At 53.0% G+C, this 22,265-nt stretch overlaps 1 protein-coding gene across 1 annotated transcript in view; it reads left to right on the top strand.

Annotated features, from left to right (window-relative positions):
• The window catches only part of SMAD6 (SMAD family member 6), a 77,563-nt gene extending 62,556 nt beyond the window's left edge, over window positions 1-15,007 (top strand). The window contains exon 4 of the mRNA XM_022579849.3: window positions 12,503-15,007. Coding sequence (XP_022435557.2) covers window positions 12,503-13,044 — 542 coding nt within the window. The 3' untranslated portion in view covers window positions 13,045-15,007. The remainder of the gene's footprint in view (window positions 1-12,502) is intronic.
• Window positions 15,008-22,265: the final 7,258 nt, after the last annotated feature.

Here is a 22,265-nt window from a genome sequence, read left to right as displayed (position 1 = left end):
TTGGGGGTGTTTATCCCAAAGTGCATCTTTAATGTAAATAAAGCAGGTGTATTTGACTTGCAAAGGTCACATGATACTGGCTCGTTGGTAAACAACACCAGGCTGGTGTTAGATGAGGCTTATTTTTGAGAACTTTGCAAATAAGAAAACCAGCTCCCCATCCTATTCTTTGGCTCTTCCATTGACAGCCATGCTCCCTGTTCCATTCACCCTCATAGACTTAGCAAGTCTGAGAAATTAAATCCACCCCCATTGCCAGACAACTGTAGGCTTTAGGCATTTTTTTTTGTTGTTTTTTGTTTTTTGAGCCACTGAAACAAGTGTGGCACATAGCGAGCTCATCTGGCATTCCATTGGTGGGGCTGCATCATGAGGATCAGCAAGTAGGGATGCTGCTTCTCCCTCCCCCGCTCAGTGTCCTGGCTTCTGAGCCTCAGTGGTGTCATCTGTTCAATGGGAACGGTACAGCTGCTGCATCTTTTTCAGACCCGGGGAAAACCCGATGATTTCCCAAGTGCCCTCCCAGCTCTTGGATGTGAAATTCCATTCAGCGCCCATTGTTGACAGCGCCCTGGTCCGGTGGCAGGGTGCCAGGTCTCAGGGGGAGGAGGGGCAGAGATGAGTGACGCCTCATGCCAGGCCAGCCAGCTTGCAGGTGGGTGCGGTGGAGACACACGCCCTCCTGATGATGGCATCAAAGAGTGTCATGGAGGAGGGGCCGTGCAGTGCAGACGCAGGGACTGAGGAAGGCTTTTCAAAGGAGGTGACATCGGGGTCTTGATGGTTGAGTAAGAGTCTGACAAACTTTGGGGAAGGGAGGAGGAAACTCGTGTTCATCAAGTGCTAGTTACCGTTGTTAGGCCCGTCATGAACCTGCCCCCTGCCCTCGACCCCTTTGAGTGAGTTACTATGCTGGCTTCATGGGTGTCCAGTGTGTGCCCCACTCAGGGCCCGTGCTCAGAAGGGGCCTCAGCTCAATTTAAGGCTATGCTTTCACCACTGAAATTCTGAATACTCTTTGAACAAGGAGCCCTGCATTTTCACTTTGCACTGGGCCCCCCAAATTCTGTAGCTGGTCCCGGCCCTCAGAGACATAGTCGCCTGCCCACAGTAACCCAGCTGTTAAGATCTGCACTAGTTCACCTCTCTGCTGCCTGTGGTCTCAGGGAATCTTCCAGATCAAGGGAGAGTGGGATGGACAAAGTACACACAGAGTGGGGTGTTCAAAGCACAGGGAACTAAGGGATCCCAGTAGCAGGGGTGCCTCCCCTGGGATGTTTCTGCACCAGGGCAGGTTCCTGCCCCGCAGAGCTGCTGAGACAGGCTCATTGAGGGCAGTTTTAAGGTACTTTGCTTTTACGGCTTTACATTGGGTCCAAGTAGAAGTTTAAGGCAGGAGGTTTGCCAATAAAACTCAAATTGTATTTGGGAAATAAAAGAGAAACGGAGCTGTCCTGAATTCCCCCAGCTCTGGTAGCCTGCAGGGCAGGAAAGTACCCCCAAATGGGCTTCCTTGAAGCACACCGCCAACTGCCACAGATCGCGCCCCCCAACGCACCTCTGATACATGCCCAGGCTGTCCCCATCTGAATCCCCAAAGGGCCGATTTTCTTCAACAGGGAAGTCAAGGTTGGGCTGAGTCAGTGAACTTTGGCACTTGAAGCCTAAGGTGTGAAAACCCACGCTCCGCCAAGACAGGAACCCAGAGAGCAGCCAGGGGCCTGGTTCTTGTGTGAATTCAGGAGTTTGGCCATCGGCAGGGCAGACCCACAGCCAGGGAGGACTGGGGGGCCCCTTCCCTTCTCACACCCGCCTTCTCTTTCCTGGGGACTGAGGTACCCAGCTTCATTATCGTGCACAGTGTGTTTTTAGAATCTTTCCAGGGGCAATATGAAAAGCCAGGCTTTCCCATCCCAGGGGGTCTCTGGCTAAGAAAACAAACAAACACACTCAGAGTCTGACTTTGTGATAAAACAAAAGAAGACCTGGAATGGGAGCAAAGTTCAGAGCCTTTTGCTGCAGAAACTGGTTCCTTCTGGAAAACGTGGGGCTGATTTTATAAGCCGCTTATCGCTGGCTCTCCCCTCCCCTCGAAGACAGACGCTTTTCACCATCCTTCCCTCCAGGGCACAGGGAACCAGAATTCTCCCACCCGGACCTGGTTCCCTGTTAGAAGTCTGAGTGGTTCCCCTGCCCTGCCTCCTTGGGGTCTTGTCTTTTCTGGCTTAGGGTGTTGGGCTTTCCTTTAGGAGCATCGGGCCAGGCCAGGCCGGCACACCAGTGTTTCTGGGGTAGAGTCTGAATGCTCAGCTCTGATGGAGAGTGATCTGATGGCGGCCTCTGTGGCTCTCAGAAGGTGGAGCTGCCTGCAGAGTGTTTTTAAGAAGGGAGCTTGGACCACAGAGTACCGAGGTCTGGGGAGAAAAGCCACTGCCCACTGGGCCCAGGGAACCTGGAACAATCTTGCCAGGGAGGCAGGGCGAGAAGGATGCTGACAGAAGTCATAGGTCCTGGTAGGTGCCAGAGAAACTACCTGTGGAGGAGACTGAGCAGGCCTGTGTGTATTAGGGCCCAGGTGAAAGCTTGTTTTATGTCAGGGTTACAAGAGGAGTTCGTCTTTTCAGGATCTGTTTTGACTACTGCACAAGATAGATGAATGGAAACCTTCCCCACCTCAGCCCAGGCCGCCACTTTGTTCAACCAGAGACCTGGGGCCGAGCAGGCTGGGGTCAGGGCGCCAAGGCCAGAAGAAAGGCCTTCCTGCCGGGCCCAGCAGGCCTCTCTTTAGAGAAGGCCAGTTACGACTCAGCTGGGCGGCCACTGACTATCCTCATACTCACATCCCTCTAAACCCCTCAGGGCAGGGGCTCCATGGACTCCCCAGAAGAGCAGAGGGGGCAGATGAGGCAGCACCAAGGGCACAGCAGAGAGGAGCTGGGCTCAGAGGCCGTCGGTCAGGGTTCCCGTGCTGCATTGCTGTGTGGCCTCTGTCCCTGGGGTCTGTCCTCTGAGAATGGAGGTGATTCTGCTTCCTGGACTTGGTGCAGAGCACAGAGCACCCGGCAGCTCCCACACTCCAGTTACTCAGCCGGGGTCAGCAGCCCTTTCCCAAGGTCACCCTTCGTTATTGCAGTGCATTTAGAAAATGCTCATTGTGTTGAGGAGGGGTGGTGGGAGTGCATGGGAGAAACTGTACTTACTGCGTAGGGGACCATAGATAGCTGTTATATGGCATGGTTTCTGAAAACCCCGTCTTCCTAGAAGGTGGGCGGCGTGTGGTGGGGTCCCCACATTGCCACATCCAAGGGCCACTTTTAACATCCAGTCTTTATAGAGTCTCCACGTGCCAGCTTGGAGTGGACACGAGTGGGTTATTACAGCACAGTCCCTGTGCCATTACCCGGCAGGCCTCTGGACGTTTGCAGCCCATAGGTTGCAACCACGGGAGAGTAATGCAAAGCCCCCTGTCTCTAGATAGATGTGAGCTTGAATCCCAGCTTTGCAACTTCCTAGCTGAGGACTGTGGACACACTACCTGACATTCAGGCCTCAGCTGCATCTTAAGATGGGAATTACTGAGAGGACTGACAATATGTTGAGATACTGCATTTAAAGGGCTTCGTACTCTGCTTGGCACTTGGTAAAGGTTCATTAAATGTTGGCTAGTAAATCATCATCATTACTATTACTACTACTAGTACTAGCTGGCTTATTTTATTGTTATTATTACTACTACTACTAATGCTCCTCCTCTTATTTCCCCTTGGTTCTCAATTCCATTGGCGCATTGCAGGTATTATTATTACCTAATATGAATACCCTTATGAACTATACAGGCTGAGTCAATCTATTAAATAATTTATGCAAATAACATATAGAGATAAGATGGTGGTAATAATACTAGTAAAAAATAATAGCTGTTACTTATGGAGTGCTTATTTTGAACCAGGGATTATTCAATGCACTTGAAATTAATCCCAGCAGCCCGAGGCAGTAAATTCTGATTGCATCCCCATTTTACAGATTAGGAAACTGAGGCCCAGGGGGTGAAGTCACTTACCCAAGATTTCACCACTAGTGAGTGGCAGAGCTGAGATTCACATGCAGGCAGCTTTGCTTCCGGGTCCTGTGCAGGAGACACCCAACTGGTCCTAACCACTGTATTGCGCATTTTCTTTCTTTTTTTTTTTTTTAAAAAAAATTAAGGGTACTTTAATTAATTTATTTATTTTTGGCTGTGTTGGGTCTCCGTTTCTGTGCGAGGGCTTTCTCTAGTTGTGGCAAGCGGGGGCCACTCTTCATCGCCGTGCGCCGGCCTCTCACTATCGCGGCCTCTCTTGTTGCCGAGCACAGGCTCCAGACGCGCAGGCTCAGTAGTTGTGGCTCACGGGCCTAGTTGCTCCGCGGCATGTGGGATCTTCCCAGACCAGGGCTCAAACCCGTGTCCCCTGCATTGGCAGGCAGATTCTCAACCACTGCGCCACGAGGGAAGCCCCTCTATTGCGAATTTTCCCTGTAACCTTGGCAAGTTCCCTTCCCTCTTTGGGCCTCAGTTTTTGCATCTGCAGAATCATGAATTTTGGCCACATGGATCACGCATTTCCTGGCCTCCCTCCTCCCCTTGCTGTCATTCTCCTTTTGCACCACACGCAACACGCACGCGCACACACACACAGAGCAGAGAGGCTGGTCGACTGTCTGCAAAGTTGTGGCAAAGCACAGTCCTTGGCCCCAGAGACCAGCGGCTGAAAGAGCCCCCAAGGTGGACCCCGTGCAGGCAGTGGCGGTGGCTAGACCGCCCGTGATGTAATGACCGATTAGGAACTTCCTCTTGGAAGCCTGGCTTCCTCCGGGGGCCAAAGGTGCTGGAGCTGAGGTGGGGGTGGGGAGGGGCGGGTGGGAGCGAATAAGAGGAAACTCCTGTCAGCTGGGCCCTGCTTTTGGAAAGCGTTCAGCGGAGAGGCTTGTTCTAAGCTGTTGACCATTAACATGGCCCTGTGCACATTCCTTCTCTGCTTTTACTGCCGGATCCCAGTGGATAAAGGACTGGTCTCCCCCTCCCTTAACAAAGAAAAAAAAAAGAGCTTCTAATTAATGCTGTATCTCTGGACTTGTTTCAAAACCTGAAGCCATTTCTGTAGCTTAAAATGACAAAGGAAGGTTAAGTGGAAACTTCTTTTTCCCTCTTTAGTTTGATAACAAAAACTACTTATCTAATGGGCAAACAAGGCTTTTAAAGGGGTGTTAGGTTAACCAGATGCAGGGCCACGTAATTACTCCCAGGCCTGGGAGCCTCAGATGAAAAAGCTGCTGGTTGGATGGGAACTTAAAGCCACAGGCATGACATGGGACAGAAGAAAGGAGTTTTCCAGGAGGGTAGGAGGCCCCAGTGGGGCCCTGTGCAAAGGGGATTGGAAAAGCCAGCCCTAGGCTCCTCTCTGGCTCTGCCAACAACTTGCTGGGTGACCCTGGGCAAGTCACTTAACTTCTCTGCGTCTCTGAGTCTCCCTTCCCAGCTCTCGATGGGGACTGCCCATGTTTCATCGCTCATTGAGGTGCGGCTGGGCCAGCCCCAGGAGAGGCAGGGAGGCTGCTGAGGCCCAAGGGGGTGTGAAGCAGCAGCAAAAGCTTTGAACATGGAGGAGCATGAGCGGCCCAGCCAGGCCCTGGAGACCCGGGGACTCAGGGTCCAGCTTCCTGCGAATGCTCTGAGCCTCCACATCCAGCTTCCTTAGAGTCTAAGGGGTCGGAGACTTTAATCTGGGCATGTCTCTGGTTTGCCTCCCAGGATGGGTGAGTCCAAGGCGGTCTGGCCCAGTGGACAGGGGGGAATCACAAGGAAAACAAGCTGCATTGCGTATGCTCAGGCTTTTGGAGCATGCAGCCCACGGGGGAGCACACAGGAACGTTCCTGCCCTTTGTTTTGACAGAAAACTGCTGATTCGAAGAAGCTAAAGGCTTGCTTGGGATTTCAGCTCTCCCCGCCTCCCCCAGACGCAGTTGGCCCCCTTGGTGCCCCAGCACCCCAACAGAATTACACGTTGGGCTCGAAGCACCCTTGCTGGGCAGAGAGGCCAAGAGGAAGGAACGCCAGCCGTCGGAGGGGCCGGCTTCAGTGCAGGGGACCTACTGTCAGGCCAGTCTCTTCCTGCCCGCCGCAGGCATCACCACCCTCTGGTGGCAGGAATGTGGGTGCCACCGGGCGGCCAGGCCGCCCCTCTCTGGCCAGGAAACACAGGGCTTGCCCCTTGGACCACCTGGGAGCCCTGCTGGGACCACTCCAGGATGGCCACAGAGGGCTGGCCTAGCAGCACATTTCCACTATCTTCATTGTAATTCTTTCAAGGCACCATACGTACAATGAAATGCACAGCTCTCTAGTGCATAGGTTATGATTTTTGACAATGTCTACACCTGAGTTCCCACTGTACCAATCAAGATATCAAACATTTCCAGCACCTAAGAAAGTTCCCTCGTCCCCTCTCCCCAGAAGTAATCCCTGTTCTGATTTCTGTCATTGTAGGTTAGTTTTATATACTCAAGAATTTCGTATCAGTGGAAACAAACAGCACGTCTTGTGTGTCTGGCTTCTTTCACTCAGCCGGATGCATCTGAGATTCACCCACATTGTGGTGTGTTTCAGTAGTTTGTTCGTTTTTATTGGTGAGTCGTATTCCACTGTATGGATGAGCCTTATTTTTGTCTCTCCATTATCATAGTCTGTTTGGGCTGCTATGATAACGATACCATAAATTGGTGGCTTAAATAATGCATATTTATTTCTCACAGTTTTGGAGTCTGGGAAGTCCAAGATCAAGGGGCCGGTAGATCTGGTGTCTAGTGAGAACCATTTCCTGGTTCATAAATGGCTGTATTCTTGCTATGTCCTCACACGGTGGAATGAGGGAGCTCTCTGGGGTCTCTTTTTTTTTTTTGCGGTACACGGGCCTCTTACTGTTGTGGCCTCTCCCGTTGCGGAGCACAGGCTCCGGACGTGCAGGCTCAGTGGCCATGGCTCACGGGCCCAGCCGCTCCGCGGCATGTGGGATCTTCCCGGACCGGGGCACGAACCCGTGTTCCCTGCATCGGCAGGCGGACTCTCAACCAGTGCGCCACCGGGGAAGCCCTGGGGTCTCTTTTAAAGAGCACTAATCCCATTCATGACCTAATCACTTCCCAAAGACCCTACCTTCTAATGCTGTCACATTGGGGTTTAAGATTTCCAACATGAATTTGGGGCGGGGGTGGGCACACGCAAACATTTAGTCCATAACATCCATCCTCCTGTTGATGGACACCTGAGCTGCTTTCCAAGTTTGGGTGATTACGAGTAGAGCTACTGTGAACGTGCATGAAATCAAAGAAATGTAGAGCTCATTGTTCAGAAAGGAAGACTGAGGCCAGGAGAAGGGAGATGGCCTGCCTGATCAGGGCCAGGAGGCTGGACACCGGGCTGCAGGCCTCCTGACCCCCGGCCTGGTGCCTCTCCACCAGATCTGCCCCAGACATCGCGCCAGACCGCACCTCTCCTCTCCCCCTTCCCCTGGAACCCTTCCAGCTGGGACCCAGAGTCTGGCTGGGAACTAGGCCAGGCCTTGAGCAGGGGGTAGCGAGCAGGAGTTTCGGTCAGAGCGCGGTCATCTTTGATGTTGTTCACTCGGGTCTGACTCCGCGGTATTTATTTGCAATTAAGGAGCTGGTTCCTAATTAGGCTGATGGCGGGACCACAGCCCTGGAGCCACGAGAAGCAAAAGATCTTCTGCAAGAGACTGTCCCCTCGCGGCCTGAGTGGCAGCCCAGGCCGCAGACGAGAGGTGTGGTGGGTCGGGTGGGGCTCTGTGTCTGTGAGGAGTGGAGAGATGACCCTGGGTTTGGGGGTGCCTGCCTTCTCACAGAGGGCGGGTCAACTTGTTCTGAACACACGGCATGAGATCTGAATACGTGTGTGTGTGTGTGTGTGTGTGTGTGTGTAAATAGAACCCCAGGAGCACTCATCTGTGTCCCCCACGTTCAGTTATTCATTGCTTCACCCTTCATTCCTTCGCTTACTGAGCATCTCTTTGCATCTCACGTACCGGGCTGGGAGCTAAACCTTAACATTTGTGAAGTACTTTACCGTTTGCAAAGGGCATTGCCGTCCATTGTCCTATTGTAACTTCCCGTGCTGGTGACCCTGGGTCATGACCCGTGACACCCCTAAGGAGCCCTAGCCTTGGAAGGGTTAGGCCAGCGCTGGGACGGATAAACAGACAGCTGCTTCTTTCTGCTCCCGATTGGTCTGCTGCCAGAGTTGCTAGAAAATCCAAAGATGGACTGTGCCAATGAGGCGCTCAGTCATGAGCAAGTCTGTTTTACAAATGGGGATACTGAGGCTTGGGGACATTCAGTGGCTTGTTCATGGCCACATATCCAATCAGTGGTGAGAGCTTAGGTCTGTCTCACTAGGAAACCTTTTGGATCATGTGACAAGCATTAGGTTAGAATCTGGGGTCTCTAGTTCTGGTCCCACTTCTGCCACCCACTGCTGTGTGTCCTTGGGCAAGTCACCCGGTACCCCCGGGGGGTGCCATCTTGGAGGCACAAGGACATTGGACTCAATTGATAGTTCCCACAGGCCAGCCTCAGGACTAAGTTTTCATTGGCCCATGGTGAAAGAAATAAGAAAATTTCTTATAATCTAAATGTATTAATTTAAAATTTTCTGACTTACGTCCTACCTATTTTGTGAGTATCGAATTACTTTCTTTTGTGCTAGTGATAGTAGATGGTCTTGGGGTTTTTAATAAGTCTGTATGTGACAAAATAAAACAGTGGTAACCTTATGACATTCCCAACCCCTCCATTAAACAGTGTATTGGTTTGTGAAAGCCCAAAGCATCAGCGCTCCCTGGATGAGATGATGCCGGGGGAACCCTCCAGCTCTTGGAGCCCAGAGACTCTAAGAGCTAGGTGGAGACGGGGATGCCCCAAGCATGGTGATGGGCTCACCTGCCGGCCTGCTCTCTCAGGATCAGACCTGAGACCCTAGTCCTTGCCCAGCACCCCCTTGGGCCTGAGGGCATCGGTCCCACCTGCTGGGCAGGATTCCTGTGGGGGGTAGGGGTGAGGGCAGTGTGCCAACACTTGGGATCTATTTTATTTCCTTCCTTCTTCCCTTGTAGGTGTTCTAAGAGCACCCTGGGGATACATGCAGACTTGGGACAGATGCAGAAAGGACTAAGACCCACCCCTTCTTCCCTGAGAGCTGAGGCCAGCCAGGGGCACAGACACCTGCTCAGGCCAAGGGAGGGACTGCATTTAAGGCTCTAGGCGCACAGGAGGGAGAAGTCAGAGAGGGCTTCTCAGAGGCGGCAGTCCATCCCCTGGAATTTGGAAGACGTGGCCTGGAGCCCAGGCCTGATGAGTTATTACCCAGTCTGTTCAACCAAAGAGGCCGCGGAAAGTGAGGCCTGGCCCGGGTAGTGTCCCTGAGCACCACGGATGGGGCAGGCTGGGCCCTAGGGCAGCTCCGGGGCGGGGGGAGGCGGGGTGAGGGGCTGGGGTTCATCCCCACTCACAGGGTCCCACCCCCCTGCGAAGAGCGCTGACTGGGGCAAGGCCGGGGACACAGGTGTTGATGAGATGGGGGTAGAGGGTGAGGGCGCATTTGGCTCGGCTGGGGTGGGAGGTACTGAGAGGAGGGGGACAGGAAGGCCCACTTGGCCTTGAATTGAAAGCCTTTTAGGAGCTGGGAGGGAGGAGTTACCCCACCCCCTCAATCCCATTACCCCCACCCCCTGACTGTTAAACTGCTTCTTTGCCTCTTACAATAGCGTGGCTCCCTCCTGGGGCAGAGCTGCCACTTCATGACTCGGGTGGCCCTCTCTGAGCTTATCTGTGGAGGGGATGGCAGCACTCCCTCACTCAGTGGGACTGGCTGAGTCTTCAGGGAATGAAGACCTTTCGTTTCTGGGGCGGGCAGTGACTCACCGGCTTGTGGGTGAGCACCTCTAGGACTCACAGACCACGAGAGCAGTCGTGGTTACAAACGGGGTGAGGTTTCGAGAAGGAGGGCATTTGCTTGGTGCATGGGTTTTGGGGGGTGTCTGCCCGGAGTATGGAGAAGAGCTCCCCTCGGGAGTGTGGCCTGGCACTGATGCTGGCTCCAGCACTCACTAGTGTGTGCCCTTGTCCGGTTATGGCACCTCCCTGGGCCTCAGTTACCACACCTGTGAACTGGGGTGATAACAGGTGCAACCAAGGCCGTTGTGAAGAAGGCGCCTGGCTCGTGCAAGGCACTCAGGGATGCCTGTTGTCTGTCTTGTCACCCGACATTCTCCAGGCATAGCTTCTTTGCTTCCCCGCCTCTCTGTGCCTAGTGCAGTAATGGAGTTCTTGTTGCTTGGTGAGAAGGTTGGTGTTGCAGTTTCACGGCCAGGCTGGGATGGTGCTGTTCTCCTGGCTCTTGGAAACTCTCAGACCAGTGCTGGATGGATGGATGGAGAAAGGGGCAATGGCTTGGGGTGTTCCTAGCTGTCCACCTGCTGGGGCTGGCCTAGTGCCCGCAGCTGTGTCACCTACCACGGGCTAGAGCTGTCTCTCTGCGCACTGGCTAAGGGGCAAGTCAGCTGAGGGCAGGGAGCAGGGCCTCTTTCCCCCATCCCGACCATCAGCTAGAACCACGAGGCGCCTGGATGGGGGACTGTGAGAAAAAACGATATGTCCTCAGGGGCTGGCCTGGGGACCTGCGGCTGGGATCTTAATGCCAGGCAGAGGGCAAGGGGCATGCCCTTTGGGACTGTGCCCAGCCCCAGGCCACAGCAGAGCAGGCAGCCCACAGGAGGCCCCTCAGGTGGACATTTTCCTGCTAGGTGGGCCTCCCAGCACGTAAGAGAATGTCAGGAGCCCTGTCACCCGGCTGCTCTGGGGCCTCTAGGCGGGGCTGGGCTGAAGGCAGACAGAGCTGACCTCACCCAGGCTCCTGACGGAAGTTGTTGGCAGTGCTTTCTCCCTCAGGTTTGATTGGACTTTTTTTTTTTTTTTGGCGATACGCGGGCCTCTCACTGTTGTGGCCTCTCCCGTTGCGGAGCACAGGCTCCGGATGCGCAGGCTCAGCGGCCATGGCTCACGGGCCCAGCCGCTCCGCGCCATGTGGGATCTTCCCGGACCGGGGCACGAACCCGTGTCCCCTGCATCGGCAGGCGGACTCGCAACCACTGCGCCACCAGGGAAGCCCCTGATTGGACTTTAATCTGTTTCTTTTGGAGAAGCCGAGCCATAAAGGGCCTCAGTGCGTCCTCATCAGGCCTCCAGCAGACCTTCGCCCTCTGCAAAAGCCCCAGCCAGGGGCCTGTGTGGGAACACATAACCCCACCGGGCAGTCATGGGTGCCCACCTGCTTGTCAGAGCCCTGAGCTCAAAGGAGAGACCAGATGTCAAAACGCTTCAGAATCTGAGAAGCCGGCCACACCCGAGAGCAGTGAGGAGGGGGCTGCCCTTCAAGATGGGCCCCTTGCCTATACCTGGTATTACGCCTGGTCTCAGAAAATTGTTAAATTCATGCAGACATGTAGAGATGCCCCAAGCTGGAGTGCGGAGGGATCCCAGTCATCATCCAGGCCACCCCTTTGCCGTCTGTGGGGAAACTGAGGCCCGGAGAGGAGCCGCTGGCAAACTGGAGCCCTCGAGGAGCGATTTCCTTTTGCACTTAGAGACCCTCTGCTTCTCTGTCTCACAGAGGCGGCTACAGTTCTGGTGGAAAGCTGCACTTCCTGCCCAGAGAGCCAACTTGAGGCGCCGGGGGTGGGGGTTACTGGGAGACCCTGCGTAACGCTCCAGGCTGAGGCTGGGCGCCGTCGGGCAGCCGCGATTCCCATTCTGGGCCGGAAGAGATCCTGGGGGCCACATTCCCCACCGCACCGCGCCTTCCTATGCCTGAGTCCCCTCTGAGGGGCGGTTTATGCCCTCTGATAGCTTCACCCCGCTCTGTTCAGGTTGAGGCTTGGACTGACCGGGTTCAAATCCCGGTGGTGCCACTCGCCGGCTGAGTGGCCTTGGGCAGGCTGCTTGGTGGCTGCCAAGTCTCGGGAGCTCATCTGTAAAGTGAGAAGGCGGCCTCCGCACAGTTATGGGAGGACCCAGTGAGTCACGTGCGGAGTGAGGAGTGCAGAGCCCAGCACCCGGAACAATGTAGGTGCTCACCAGTCAGTCCCTCCCTTGGGTGTGTGGGTGTGTGTCCCTCTCCTGCTGGCTTGTAAAATTCTACAGGCAGGAGCCGGGTGTGGCTCGTGTTTGGGTGCCCACAGGCACCTGGCACAGTAGGTGCCTTGCCTTCGTGTGTGTCTGGGGGTGGGGTGGGCGGTGAGGTCCTGCTGTGGGTTAAATCTGAGGACGGCCTGGCCCGCAGTAGTGCTCCCCATGTCTGTTGGGCGCCAGAGACCCCCCTCAAAGCCCACCGGCCAGGCGGCAGTGCCACTTCCGCTGCCCTGGAATAACACCCGCGTGCCCTGTGCTTGCCCCGCAGACGCCAGCATGTCTCCGGATGCCACCAAGCCGAGCCACTGGTGCAGCGTGGCCTACTGGGAGCACCGGACACGGGTGGGCCGCCTCTACGCGGTGTATGACCAGGCCGTCAGCATCTTCTACGACCTACCTCAGGGCAGCGGCTTCTGCCTGGGCCAGCTCAACCTGGAGCAGCGCAGCGAGTCGGTGCGGCGCACGCGCAGCAAGATCGGCTTCGGCATCCTGCTCAGCAAGGAGCCGGACGGCGTGTGGGCCTACAACCGCGGCGAGCACCCCATCTTCGTCAACTCCCCCACGCTGGACGCGCCCGGCGGCCGCGCCCTGGTGGTCCGCAAGGTGCCCCCTGGCTACTCCATCAAGGTGTTTGACTTCGAGCGCTCCGGCCTGCTCCAGCACGGGCCCGAGCCCGACGCCGCCGACGGCCCCTACGACCCCAACAGCGTCCGCATCAGCTTCGCCAAGGGCTGGGGTCCCTGCTACTCCCGGCAGTTCATCACCTCCTGCCCCTGCTGGCTTGAGATCCTCCTCAACAACCACAGATAGCGGCCCGCCACCCGCCCCGCCAATGGGGGCCCCGTGCCCAGAGACACAGCCCCCACGGACGACCCCCCCCAGATATCATCTACCTAGATTTAATATAAAGTTTTATATATTATATGGAAATATATATTATACTTGTAATTATGGAGTCATTTTTACAATGTAATTATTTATGTATGGTGCAATGTGTGTATATGGACAAAACAAGAAAGACGCACTTTGGCTTATAATACAGATATATTTTCTTTCTTCTCCTCCTTCCTCTTCTTTATGGTTTTTTTGTTGTTGTTGTTGTTTGTTTTTTTTTTAAAGAAAATGATACAGCAGAGCTAGGTGGAAGAGCCTGGGTTTGGTGTATGGTTTTTGAAATATTAATGCCCAGACAAAAAGCTAATACCAGTCACTCGTTGATAATAAAGTATTCGCATTATAGTTTTTTTTTTTTTTTTAAACTGTCTTCTTTTTAACAAAGAGGAACATGCAGGGCTTCTGTGGGTTTCTGACCCACCAGGCATCCCGAAACTTGACTTCAATCTTTTACCAGTTAAAGAGTAGAGGGAATTACATTGAAAAGGGAGGAAGGGGTCTTCCCTGGTGGCGCAGTGGTTGAGAGTCTGCCTGCCAATGCAGGGGATACGGGTTCGAGCCCTGGTCTGGGAAGATCCCACATGCTGCGGAGCAACTGGGCCCGTCAGCCACAACTACTGAGCCTGTGCATCTGGAGCCTGTGCTCCACAACGAGAGGCCGCGATAGTGAGAGGCCCGCTCACCGCGATGAAGAGTGGCCCCCGCTTGCCACAACTAGAGAAAGCCCTCGCACAGAAACGAAGACCCAACACAGCCATAAATAAATAAATAAATTTATTTTTAAAAAAAAGGGGGGGAGGAAGGTCATATGTTTGCTCTTAAGGCCAGAGAAGGTTCTGTTGTTCCTTCCCACCCATGGCTGTAGTGTGTCCACAGGATTCAGGGGGACTAGGGAGAGTACATGGGCCATCCATCCTAGGTAAACTCTTCCAGTCTGATGGGGGAGGCTCATGCTCTGGCCTAGAGGAACTCTCAGCCTGATGGGGAAGACTTGGGTCCATGCCTCTCATCTCTGAGCTGTCTGCAAGCTAGAAAACATTAATTCTCACCACTTTGGGGAAGTGGCCTGTGGAAGAAAGACTGAGATGGTGGGTCTTGAACCCACCTACCACCTCACAGAAGCCACCTGAGCCCCAGGGTGAAACTCCTTTTAGGACCTAGATAATCTACCCTCCCATCCCCCCACCAAGTAGCTCAGAACCTGCCCATCTGGAACTGTAGTCATGATTGATGCAAAGGCAGGTGGTTTCTTTCTACTCTATAAAAGGGAAAAGTTAAGGTTCTGGAAGGGTAAATGACAAGCTCATGAGACAGATCAAGGTTAGAAGTTAACCAGAGCCATATCAATTAAATCAGTTTCCTCTCTTGAGAAAACTCAAAAAAGAAGGCCTTCTTGGCCAGATAACTAAGGTGAATGTTACATTGTATATCTTCTTTCTTGGAGATTTACATTAGCCTATTAAATGCTCTGAGAAGTCCTGTGTGTTATCTATTGCTGCGTAATAAATGATCCTAAAACTTGGCAGCTTGAAACAACTCACATTTATTATCACACAGTTTCTGTGTTCAGGAATGCAGGAGCAGCTTAGCTGGGTGGATCTGGTTCAGGGTCTCGTGAGGCTGCAATCAAGCTGTCTGCCAGGGCTGTAGTCATCTGAGGCTTAACTGGGGCTGGAGGACCCACTTCCAAGCTCGCTCACGTGGCTGTTGGCTGGAGGTCTCAGTTCCTTGCCACGTAGGCCTCTCCATTGGACTACTCATGACGTGGCAACTGATCCAAAAGAGAGAGACCAAGTGTGAAGCTGCTGTCTTTCCTAACCTTATCTCAAAAGCGTCCTGCCATCACTTCTGCCATATTCTGTTGATCACACAAACCATTCTTGCCGCAGTGTGTGTGTGGGGGGGGGGTTGGGGTGGGGGGACCACACAAGAGTGTGACTGCCAGGAGGTGGGAATCATGGCCGTCACGTCCTCCAAGAACTACACTCTTTCACTTGGTTTCCCAAAGTTATATTCCAGTGGACTCCTTCCCCACGCCTGCTAATTCTGCCCCCATACCCAGGCCGGCCAGCCCAGACCCTTTCACTCTACTCTACCACCCTCAGACCCGAGCTTCCCGGGAGGCCCTCCTCCTTCTGCTGTCCCCACTATCCAGGCCTTGGTCCTCCTGGGGCGCAGTGAGCAGAGCGGTGCTGTGCTGTGTGAGGATGGGCAAGGAGTCACTGTTTCTGTCTTCTTTTCAAGTCAGTGACAACTGACACTAACTCACTGTTCGTGAGTCCTTCCTACTCGTGAAGTGACTTTGATGCATCCTGTCTTCGCAGAAACCTCTGCGGGGGTGCTCTCTGCCATTCTCCTCTTCCAGGTGGAGGAATGGATGCTTACACAAATGCTGTCATTTGCCCAAGCTCCCTGGGGGGGAAAGGAACAAACCTCTGTCTCAGATGTCGGCTGGGTGTCGTCTTATGTGCTGGTTGTGATCGGCTTTGCTGGAGTGGGCCTGCCCCTTGGGGACGGTCCGTGAGCCTGAAGGGCTGAACTCTGGGGGCCCAGGGGCCTCAACCTTGCAGCAATCTTGGTCCAAGGCCTGCCCTGTCCTGAGGCTGAGGACCTCCCTAAGGTCTTTGGGTGGCCTCGAGTGTTAGAGAGAAGGCCTGGTGGCTGCCTTTCTTTGTGGGGGTCTGAGACTCCAGTTCTAGCCCCTCAGTTCACACAGGGAAACCAAGTCCCAGACAGAACAGTCTGAGTTGCTGAGGGCACAAGTGGCGCTAGGACCTGCTGTCCTCCCCCTTTCCCGGTTGTGGTGCTGGAAGAAACTCTGTGGTTTCCCCCAGACCACCCAGGGATCCAGTGACTCAGGCTCCAAAGAAGACACTTTCTAAACAAGGCCCCGTCTCTGGAGAGCGTCGTGGGAGCCTGGTCCCTGCAGGCCCTGGGAAGCGAGGTGGGTGGGACTTACTGCCCCCAAACCCAAGCCCAGGCCTGGGGTGAGGGCGGAGAGGGAATGGATTTCCTTCTGTTGACTAGGTTCTTTGAGAGGCCTTAGTCCCTCCATTGCTCCTTCGTCTCAGCTTCACAGCCCACCCCCATGTCCAGTCCCTTCCCTGCTTAGTCTCTGGGAATGTCTGTGGGTAGGGGCTGTGGAGGGATGGATCTACGAGTGAGGGAAGCACAGCTGGGAAGAGGGGGTGCCTGGAGATCTTGTGTTCATGCTTCAGGTGAGAAAACCCAAGGCTCAGAGAGGACCATGAGGAGCCCAAGGTCACACAGCAAGTACAGGGCAGAGCTGAGCCTAACACGCATGTCTCGAGACTCCTGGTCTGGCTGCTTCCTCTGTGTCTGGGCATGGATTCCCCCAGTGCTCTGGAGGGCATGCACACACCTCTGTTCACCTCTGTGAACTCCCCCCATCCCCCCGCCACCTGTTCTGGAAGCTCCCGTCCCACACACACATTTCAGGGGACTTCGTTGTTCCGGCTGCCTCTGGCTGCAGCTGCCTGTTCTAATCTAGACTCTGCTACTTACCAGATAGGTGATCTGAGGCAAGTTATATACTTAACCTCTCTGGGCCTGAGTTGCCTCATTGGAATAACAGGAAGAGTATTTGGGACTTCCCTGGCGGTCCAGTGGTTAAGACTTCGCCTTGCAAAGGCAGGGAGTGCGGTTCGATCCCTGGTCAGGGAGCTAAGATCCCACATGCCTTGCGGCCAAAAAAAACAAAACATAAAAAACAGAAGCAATATTGTAACGAGTCGATAAAGACTTTAAAAATGGTCCACATCAAAAAAAAAAAATCTTAAAAAAACCCAAAACACAATAAGAGTGTTTACATCCTAGGGTTGTCAGGAGGATTAACTGAATTAATGCCTCTTAAGCACTCACAACTGGCAAGTATTAAGAAGTCAGCAAGTGCCCCCTGGTATTATCTTGGGGCCTGGAAGGTAGCCCAGGTTGGTGAAGAAAACCTGGGTTGGGGTCTCAGCAGGTATGAGGACTCAAATCCAGATCTCCTAAGCCGCTGTTGCCTTGGGCCATCAGCTGACCTGTGTGAACCTCAGTTTCCCCAGCAGGAATAGAGTCAGTGACCCACTGGGACATCCCTTGTTGGGGACGCCAGGGCCTCCCCCTGACAGCTGCTGTGGCCTCTTACTGGGCTTCCGTCCCTCTCCCACCCCCTCCAATCCACTGTTGACCCAGAGTCATGGTCTGCACCCAAATCTGACAGTGTGGGTGTCACTGTCAAATCTGTCAGTCCTCCGAGTGACAGTGACCTCTCTGGTGACTGCCTGTGCTCTCAGGATACAGAGAGCCTGCCCGTGCTCCCTCCTGCCAGATCCAAGATCTGCCCACGCCGCTGTCCCCTCTCTCCTCCCTGGGAGTCTCCTAGAAGCCAGAGATGTCTTATGTCCCTTTGGCCCCCCTGGCCCTGGTCCAGCCCAGTGCCGGGCACAGAGGATAGGCTCCCTGGATGTTTGTGGAATGAAAGGGTCATGGAGGTAATAGATGTGGGTGTGTTTTATAAACTCTAAAAGAACGAGCAGTCATCCAGAGGGGGGTGTGTTTATTAGTATCATGTGTCTCCATGACAACCCCAGCTGGCTTCTCCTTACAGGCCCCTAAGAACCCTCATCTCCTCCCCTAGCCTCAGGCCCCAGGTCCTATAGTCATTCTACCCTCCTGGGGATGTGGTAGCAAGAATTCCTGATGGCGTGTTCCTTTGATGATTTAGAACACAGACTCAGAGAATGGCTAAGCTGGGAGGGCCCTTAGAGGACATCTAGTTCCATTCCTGTCATAGAACTGAGGCTCAGAGAGGTCAGGGTGGTGACCAGGGTCACACACCAAGGCAGTGGCCAATGGGGGCCAAACCCTTGACTTGGGGCTCCTTCCAGAGCTGATTTCTCAGAGATGCTGGAAAGGCTTCTGTGTAGACAGGGTCAGCCTGAGCAAAGCAGTCAAGAGGCAAGAAGGGTAGGGGCACAGATCATTTTTTGGTTTTGTTTGTTTTTAATTGTGGTAAAAAAAAATTACATATATATATATATATATATATATACATATATATAGCATAATTAATCATTTTTAAGGGTACAACTCAGCGGCATTAAGTACATTTGCATTGTTGTACAACCGTCACCACCATCCATCCCTAGAACTTTTTCATCTTCCCTATGCTTTTGTTGGTGGCGGTGTTATCATGGTCAAATACACGTAACATAAAATTTGTCACTTTAACCACCTTTCAGTGTGCAGACCTGTGGCATTAAGTGCATTCTCATTCTTGTGTTCCCTGTGCTTTTTAATACAAGGCATATGGAGGCAAAGTTTTACAGTTCTTCACCCCGGGGTCGTGAGGCCTTTGCTGACTTCAGGCAACCTGGATGACCCAGGGGAAGTTGTGTGTCACCTTGGCCTGGTCGGGGGTTTGGTGGAGAATGCTGGGGAAGAGGGTGTCCAGTCTAGGCTGACCGTCACCCGGGATAAAGGCTAGAACAGCCTCTCAGCCTTGCTGTTTTCAACACAGGTCACAGCGAGGCTAGCGGAGTATAGATGAAACGCCTAGAATTTCTGAGGGTGACACTGGGAGCTTATGTGATGAGTAGAGGACACGGATGGTTTTTAATGTGACCTCCTTGGACTTCCTAGGGGCACCGTGGGAGACCTGGCTGAGTGATGCTGGGAGAGACCCCTCTTACTGGGCTTTAACTTCCCTTCAAAACTGAAAGGTCTAAACCAGATGGCTTGATGGTGCCTTTTGGGGGAGCCCAGGGGCTCTAGAGAGCCCCTGATGCTCACTCCAGAATCTAGGGTGGGCTTTCCTATTAGATCTGCTGAGAGGAGCTGAGACAATTGCTAGTAACAGAACCCTTACTTTGTTTAGCAATAATTATAGCAGTTATCATTTACTGAGGGACTTGTTATGTACTAGGCACTTTGTATCACCTCATTTAATCCTTATTTCTGTTTTATAGATGAGGCTCAGTGGAGTCAAGTAAGTTGCCCAAGGTCACACAGCTAGGAAGTATCAGATGGAGGATTCCCACCCAGATCTCTCTGGTTCCAGAGCTGGTGTTCCTGCCCACCCTCACCCCCAGTCCTGCTAATGAATGGCAGCAGTTCTGAACTTGACATTCCATGGCTACTGAGCACACACAAGCTTTGGAGGCAACTCCCAGGGCTCCAGGCCCAGCTCTGCCTCCAGCTAAGTGACCCTGGGTAAGTTACCTAAGGTCTCTGAGCCTCGGTTTCCTTATTTGTTAGAATGGACACCTCCTAGGATAGTTAGGAAGATGAAATTAAGTGGGTTTATATTTGTAAAGCAGTTAGAATAGGGCCTGCTTGTAGTCACATTTAGCATGTGTTGAATTTTTAAAATACTGTGTTTATTGCCAGCTTTTTGAGGTCAGTTTTGTTTGAACCAGCAAATTAATTGGAAATGTTTATTTGTAATAGTTTCACTTTCTATTTCTCATCTTTGAGCAGTGAACAAAATGGAGCTTTAGGAATGCCTAGAAAAACACACACATAAACAACACTGTGTACACGCATGCAGTCTAAGATGTCCTTTCCTTAACATTTCAACAGAAACACATCTATTCATAAGTTTCTGTAGAGAAGGGGAAAAAAATCTTCTCCATAGGCCATAGAATGTTGGCCAAGTTCCTTAAATTGTCTAAAATGGGCAGCATATCGGTGCTTTCTAAGTGTGTGTATTGGAAGCAGACCCTTTGGCAATGGTGACCCCACTCCCACCCCTGCTCCCTCTTCCCTTTCCTCGTCCACCCATGGAGGGAGGATGGTTGCTGTTCCTGGACCTGACGACAACTATTTTGACTCTTTAAGAATCCCCTGCTTTGTGTTGCCCAACATATAATGTCAATACATGTCAAAAACCACATCAGTTCCCCAGAAAGCCGAGTGGCGCCTTGGTGACAGGCCTTGGCTGGCTCCTAGGCTCTCCTCACTCTGGGGCTCCAGGGGGTTGAGGTCTGACCCTTGGGGCCACTTGGCCCCATCCGGGCCCACAGCCAGGATCTCTGCCAGGCCCTGGCTGTGCTGAGGGGTGTCCCTGCCACGATTCACAGGGAAGAAGAACCAGCTTGAGCCACACAAGGTTTCAAATTGAGGAATCGTCAGTTTGTGTATTTGGGATCCCGTTCTGTCTGATTCTGAGCCTGCTGATTCCAGGGGTGCCCCGCTAGGGAGCAGGCAGTGTCATCGAACACCTTCTGTGACAGTTTCTAGGCTTCAGGGCTGGGCTCCCAAGCGACCGGGAGAAGCCAAAGGCCTTTGAGGTGAGTCTCTTCTGGAATGTGCCATGGCCGGGGAGAGAGGGGACACAGAGCCGCTGAAAATCATCTTTGAACACGAGATTTTGCCACCTTCTCCATCAAGCCTTACGCCCGAGCTGCTGCTGCTGAAGACGCAGGGCCAGCTTTGGAGAAAAGTGAGAGCGTGTGGATGTTTGAATCTCGGCTCCACCATTTTCCAGTCTCTGTGAACCTGGTCTTTTCATGTGTTTCCTCTGGGCTGTGATTTTCTCATACGTAGAATGCAGGTGTTATCCTCTGCCACAAAGGGACCAGATGAGAACGTTTGTAGTGTTGGGCGACAACGCTCCATGGGTCTCTCTGAGGATCTCGCAAGCAGAGGCACTGACTGCCTTCTAGACTCTCTTCAAGGATATACGATAGCCAACAGACTTAGAAGATAGAGATCGCGTCTCCCTCTTGTGCAAAGCACCATGATTTTACTGCCCATTATAAAAGATTTGGGTTCCCTAAGCTCAGGATTCCTCTCCTATAAAGCACCCCACTGAGTGTGAAGGGGTCGCTTGTCTCTCTTTGCACCACAAGAAAACCAGTACTGCTCACATTGCCAGTGGTGCTGTGAGTAATAAAAGTCTGTTGTCTCTGACCCAGGAGTCTCGTGTCTTCCACCAGCGTCCAGGAAACAGGGCAAGCTAACTTATTGTCTTACAAATAGGCTAAAATCTCAGATCCTTCATAGATCTTGACAGTGATGAGAAAGGGATGCTGAGAGAGACATGGCTCTCTGAAAGAGGAAAAAGGAGGGGCTTGCAAGCCGATTAATGGGATTTTGAGGGAAGTCCATGGAAATCACTAGCAAATAGGTTGACCAAGTTGTATGGCCAAGTGGGCAATAGATGGCCCTCTATTTTATGGCCTTTTAATGAGGAGGAATTGGGGAGGTGGTTGCAGGCTGAGTACTAGGAAGGAGGTTCAAAGACAGCTGCCAAAACACTGCCCTGGCCGTGGCTAACTCTCCGGGTGGTGGGACTTCCTCGTCAATCTAGTGTTCTGCCTCCATTCCTCCCCCATGAAAACAACCACCACTAGGATTTCTCCTGTGTGGACTGAGGTCACTCTTGCCTTTCAGATAGCAGTTAGGGAGACGGGCACTTATGCCAAGAAAGGAGGGAAATTCACCACTGCTATGGGGAGAAACCAGCAGGATTCTTAGAACTTTGGCTCGTTCACTTGGAGACAAGAGGGTGGGACAGGTCACACTCGCTAGGGAAGGATGATGACTCAGCCCCTCATGCAGTCTGTCATACCAACTTTAGATCCAGGCAGAGATGACAGTCAAAGGTCTGTGAGTCCCAGCTGCTCTAAGGAAGTTTTGACCTTCTTGGGGAAATTTCCCCGAGACAGACAAACTCCCAGAGGAAACCATAGGTGGAGGATGGACAGGTATCAGGGCTCTTACTGCTGCAGGTTGGGTTTGTCCCAATGGTGTCTACTGGACGGCTGCAGCTACTCAGCCTCAGTGGGCAGATCTCAAGACTGTTCTCGCAGCTCCAGCCAACACTGCTCTTGATGGAGCTTGCTATAGTTTTACTGTCTCTTAGATTTAGCCAATGACCTAGCTGTTTCATCTACTGCTTGGAAAACTACAAGCTGGCAGGTTAAAGACACCTCTCTGTAGGGTCACAAACTGTCACGACAAATTGATTGAACTTTGTGGGTCACTCCTGCAGACGCCTACGGGAAAGGTCTGTTCTCTGATGAGACCGACTGGCATGCCTGCCCTGCCCAGGCTGCCCCCACTGCTGCCTGGACCTATCATCCCACGACTACCCTCAGAGGCCTGAGCAAGTAAAGGATGCCATGTTC

Source organism: Delphinapterus leucas, chromosome 2, assembly GCF_059928025.1.
Source record: "Delphinapterus leucas isolate spDelLeu-1000000601 "Yukka" chromosome 2, BTC_Dleu_Yukka2, whole genome shotgun sequence".
NCBI classification, from domain to species: domain Eukaryota; kingdom Metazoa; phylum Chordata; class Mammalia; order Artiodactyla; family Monodontidae; genus Delphinapterus; species Delphinapterus leucas.
This window is presented reverse-complemented; position numbering and strand designations above follow the sequence as displayed.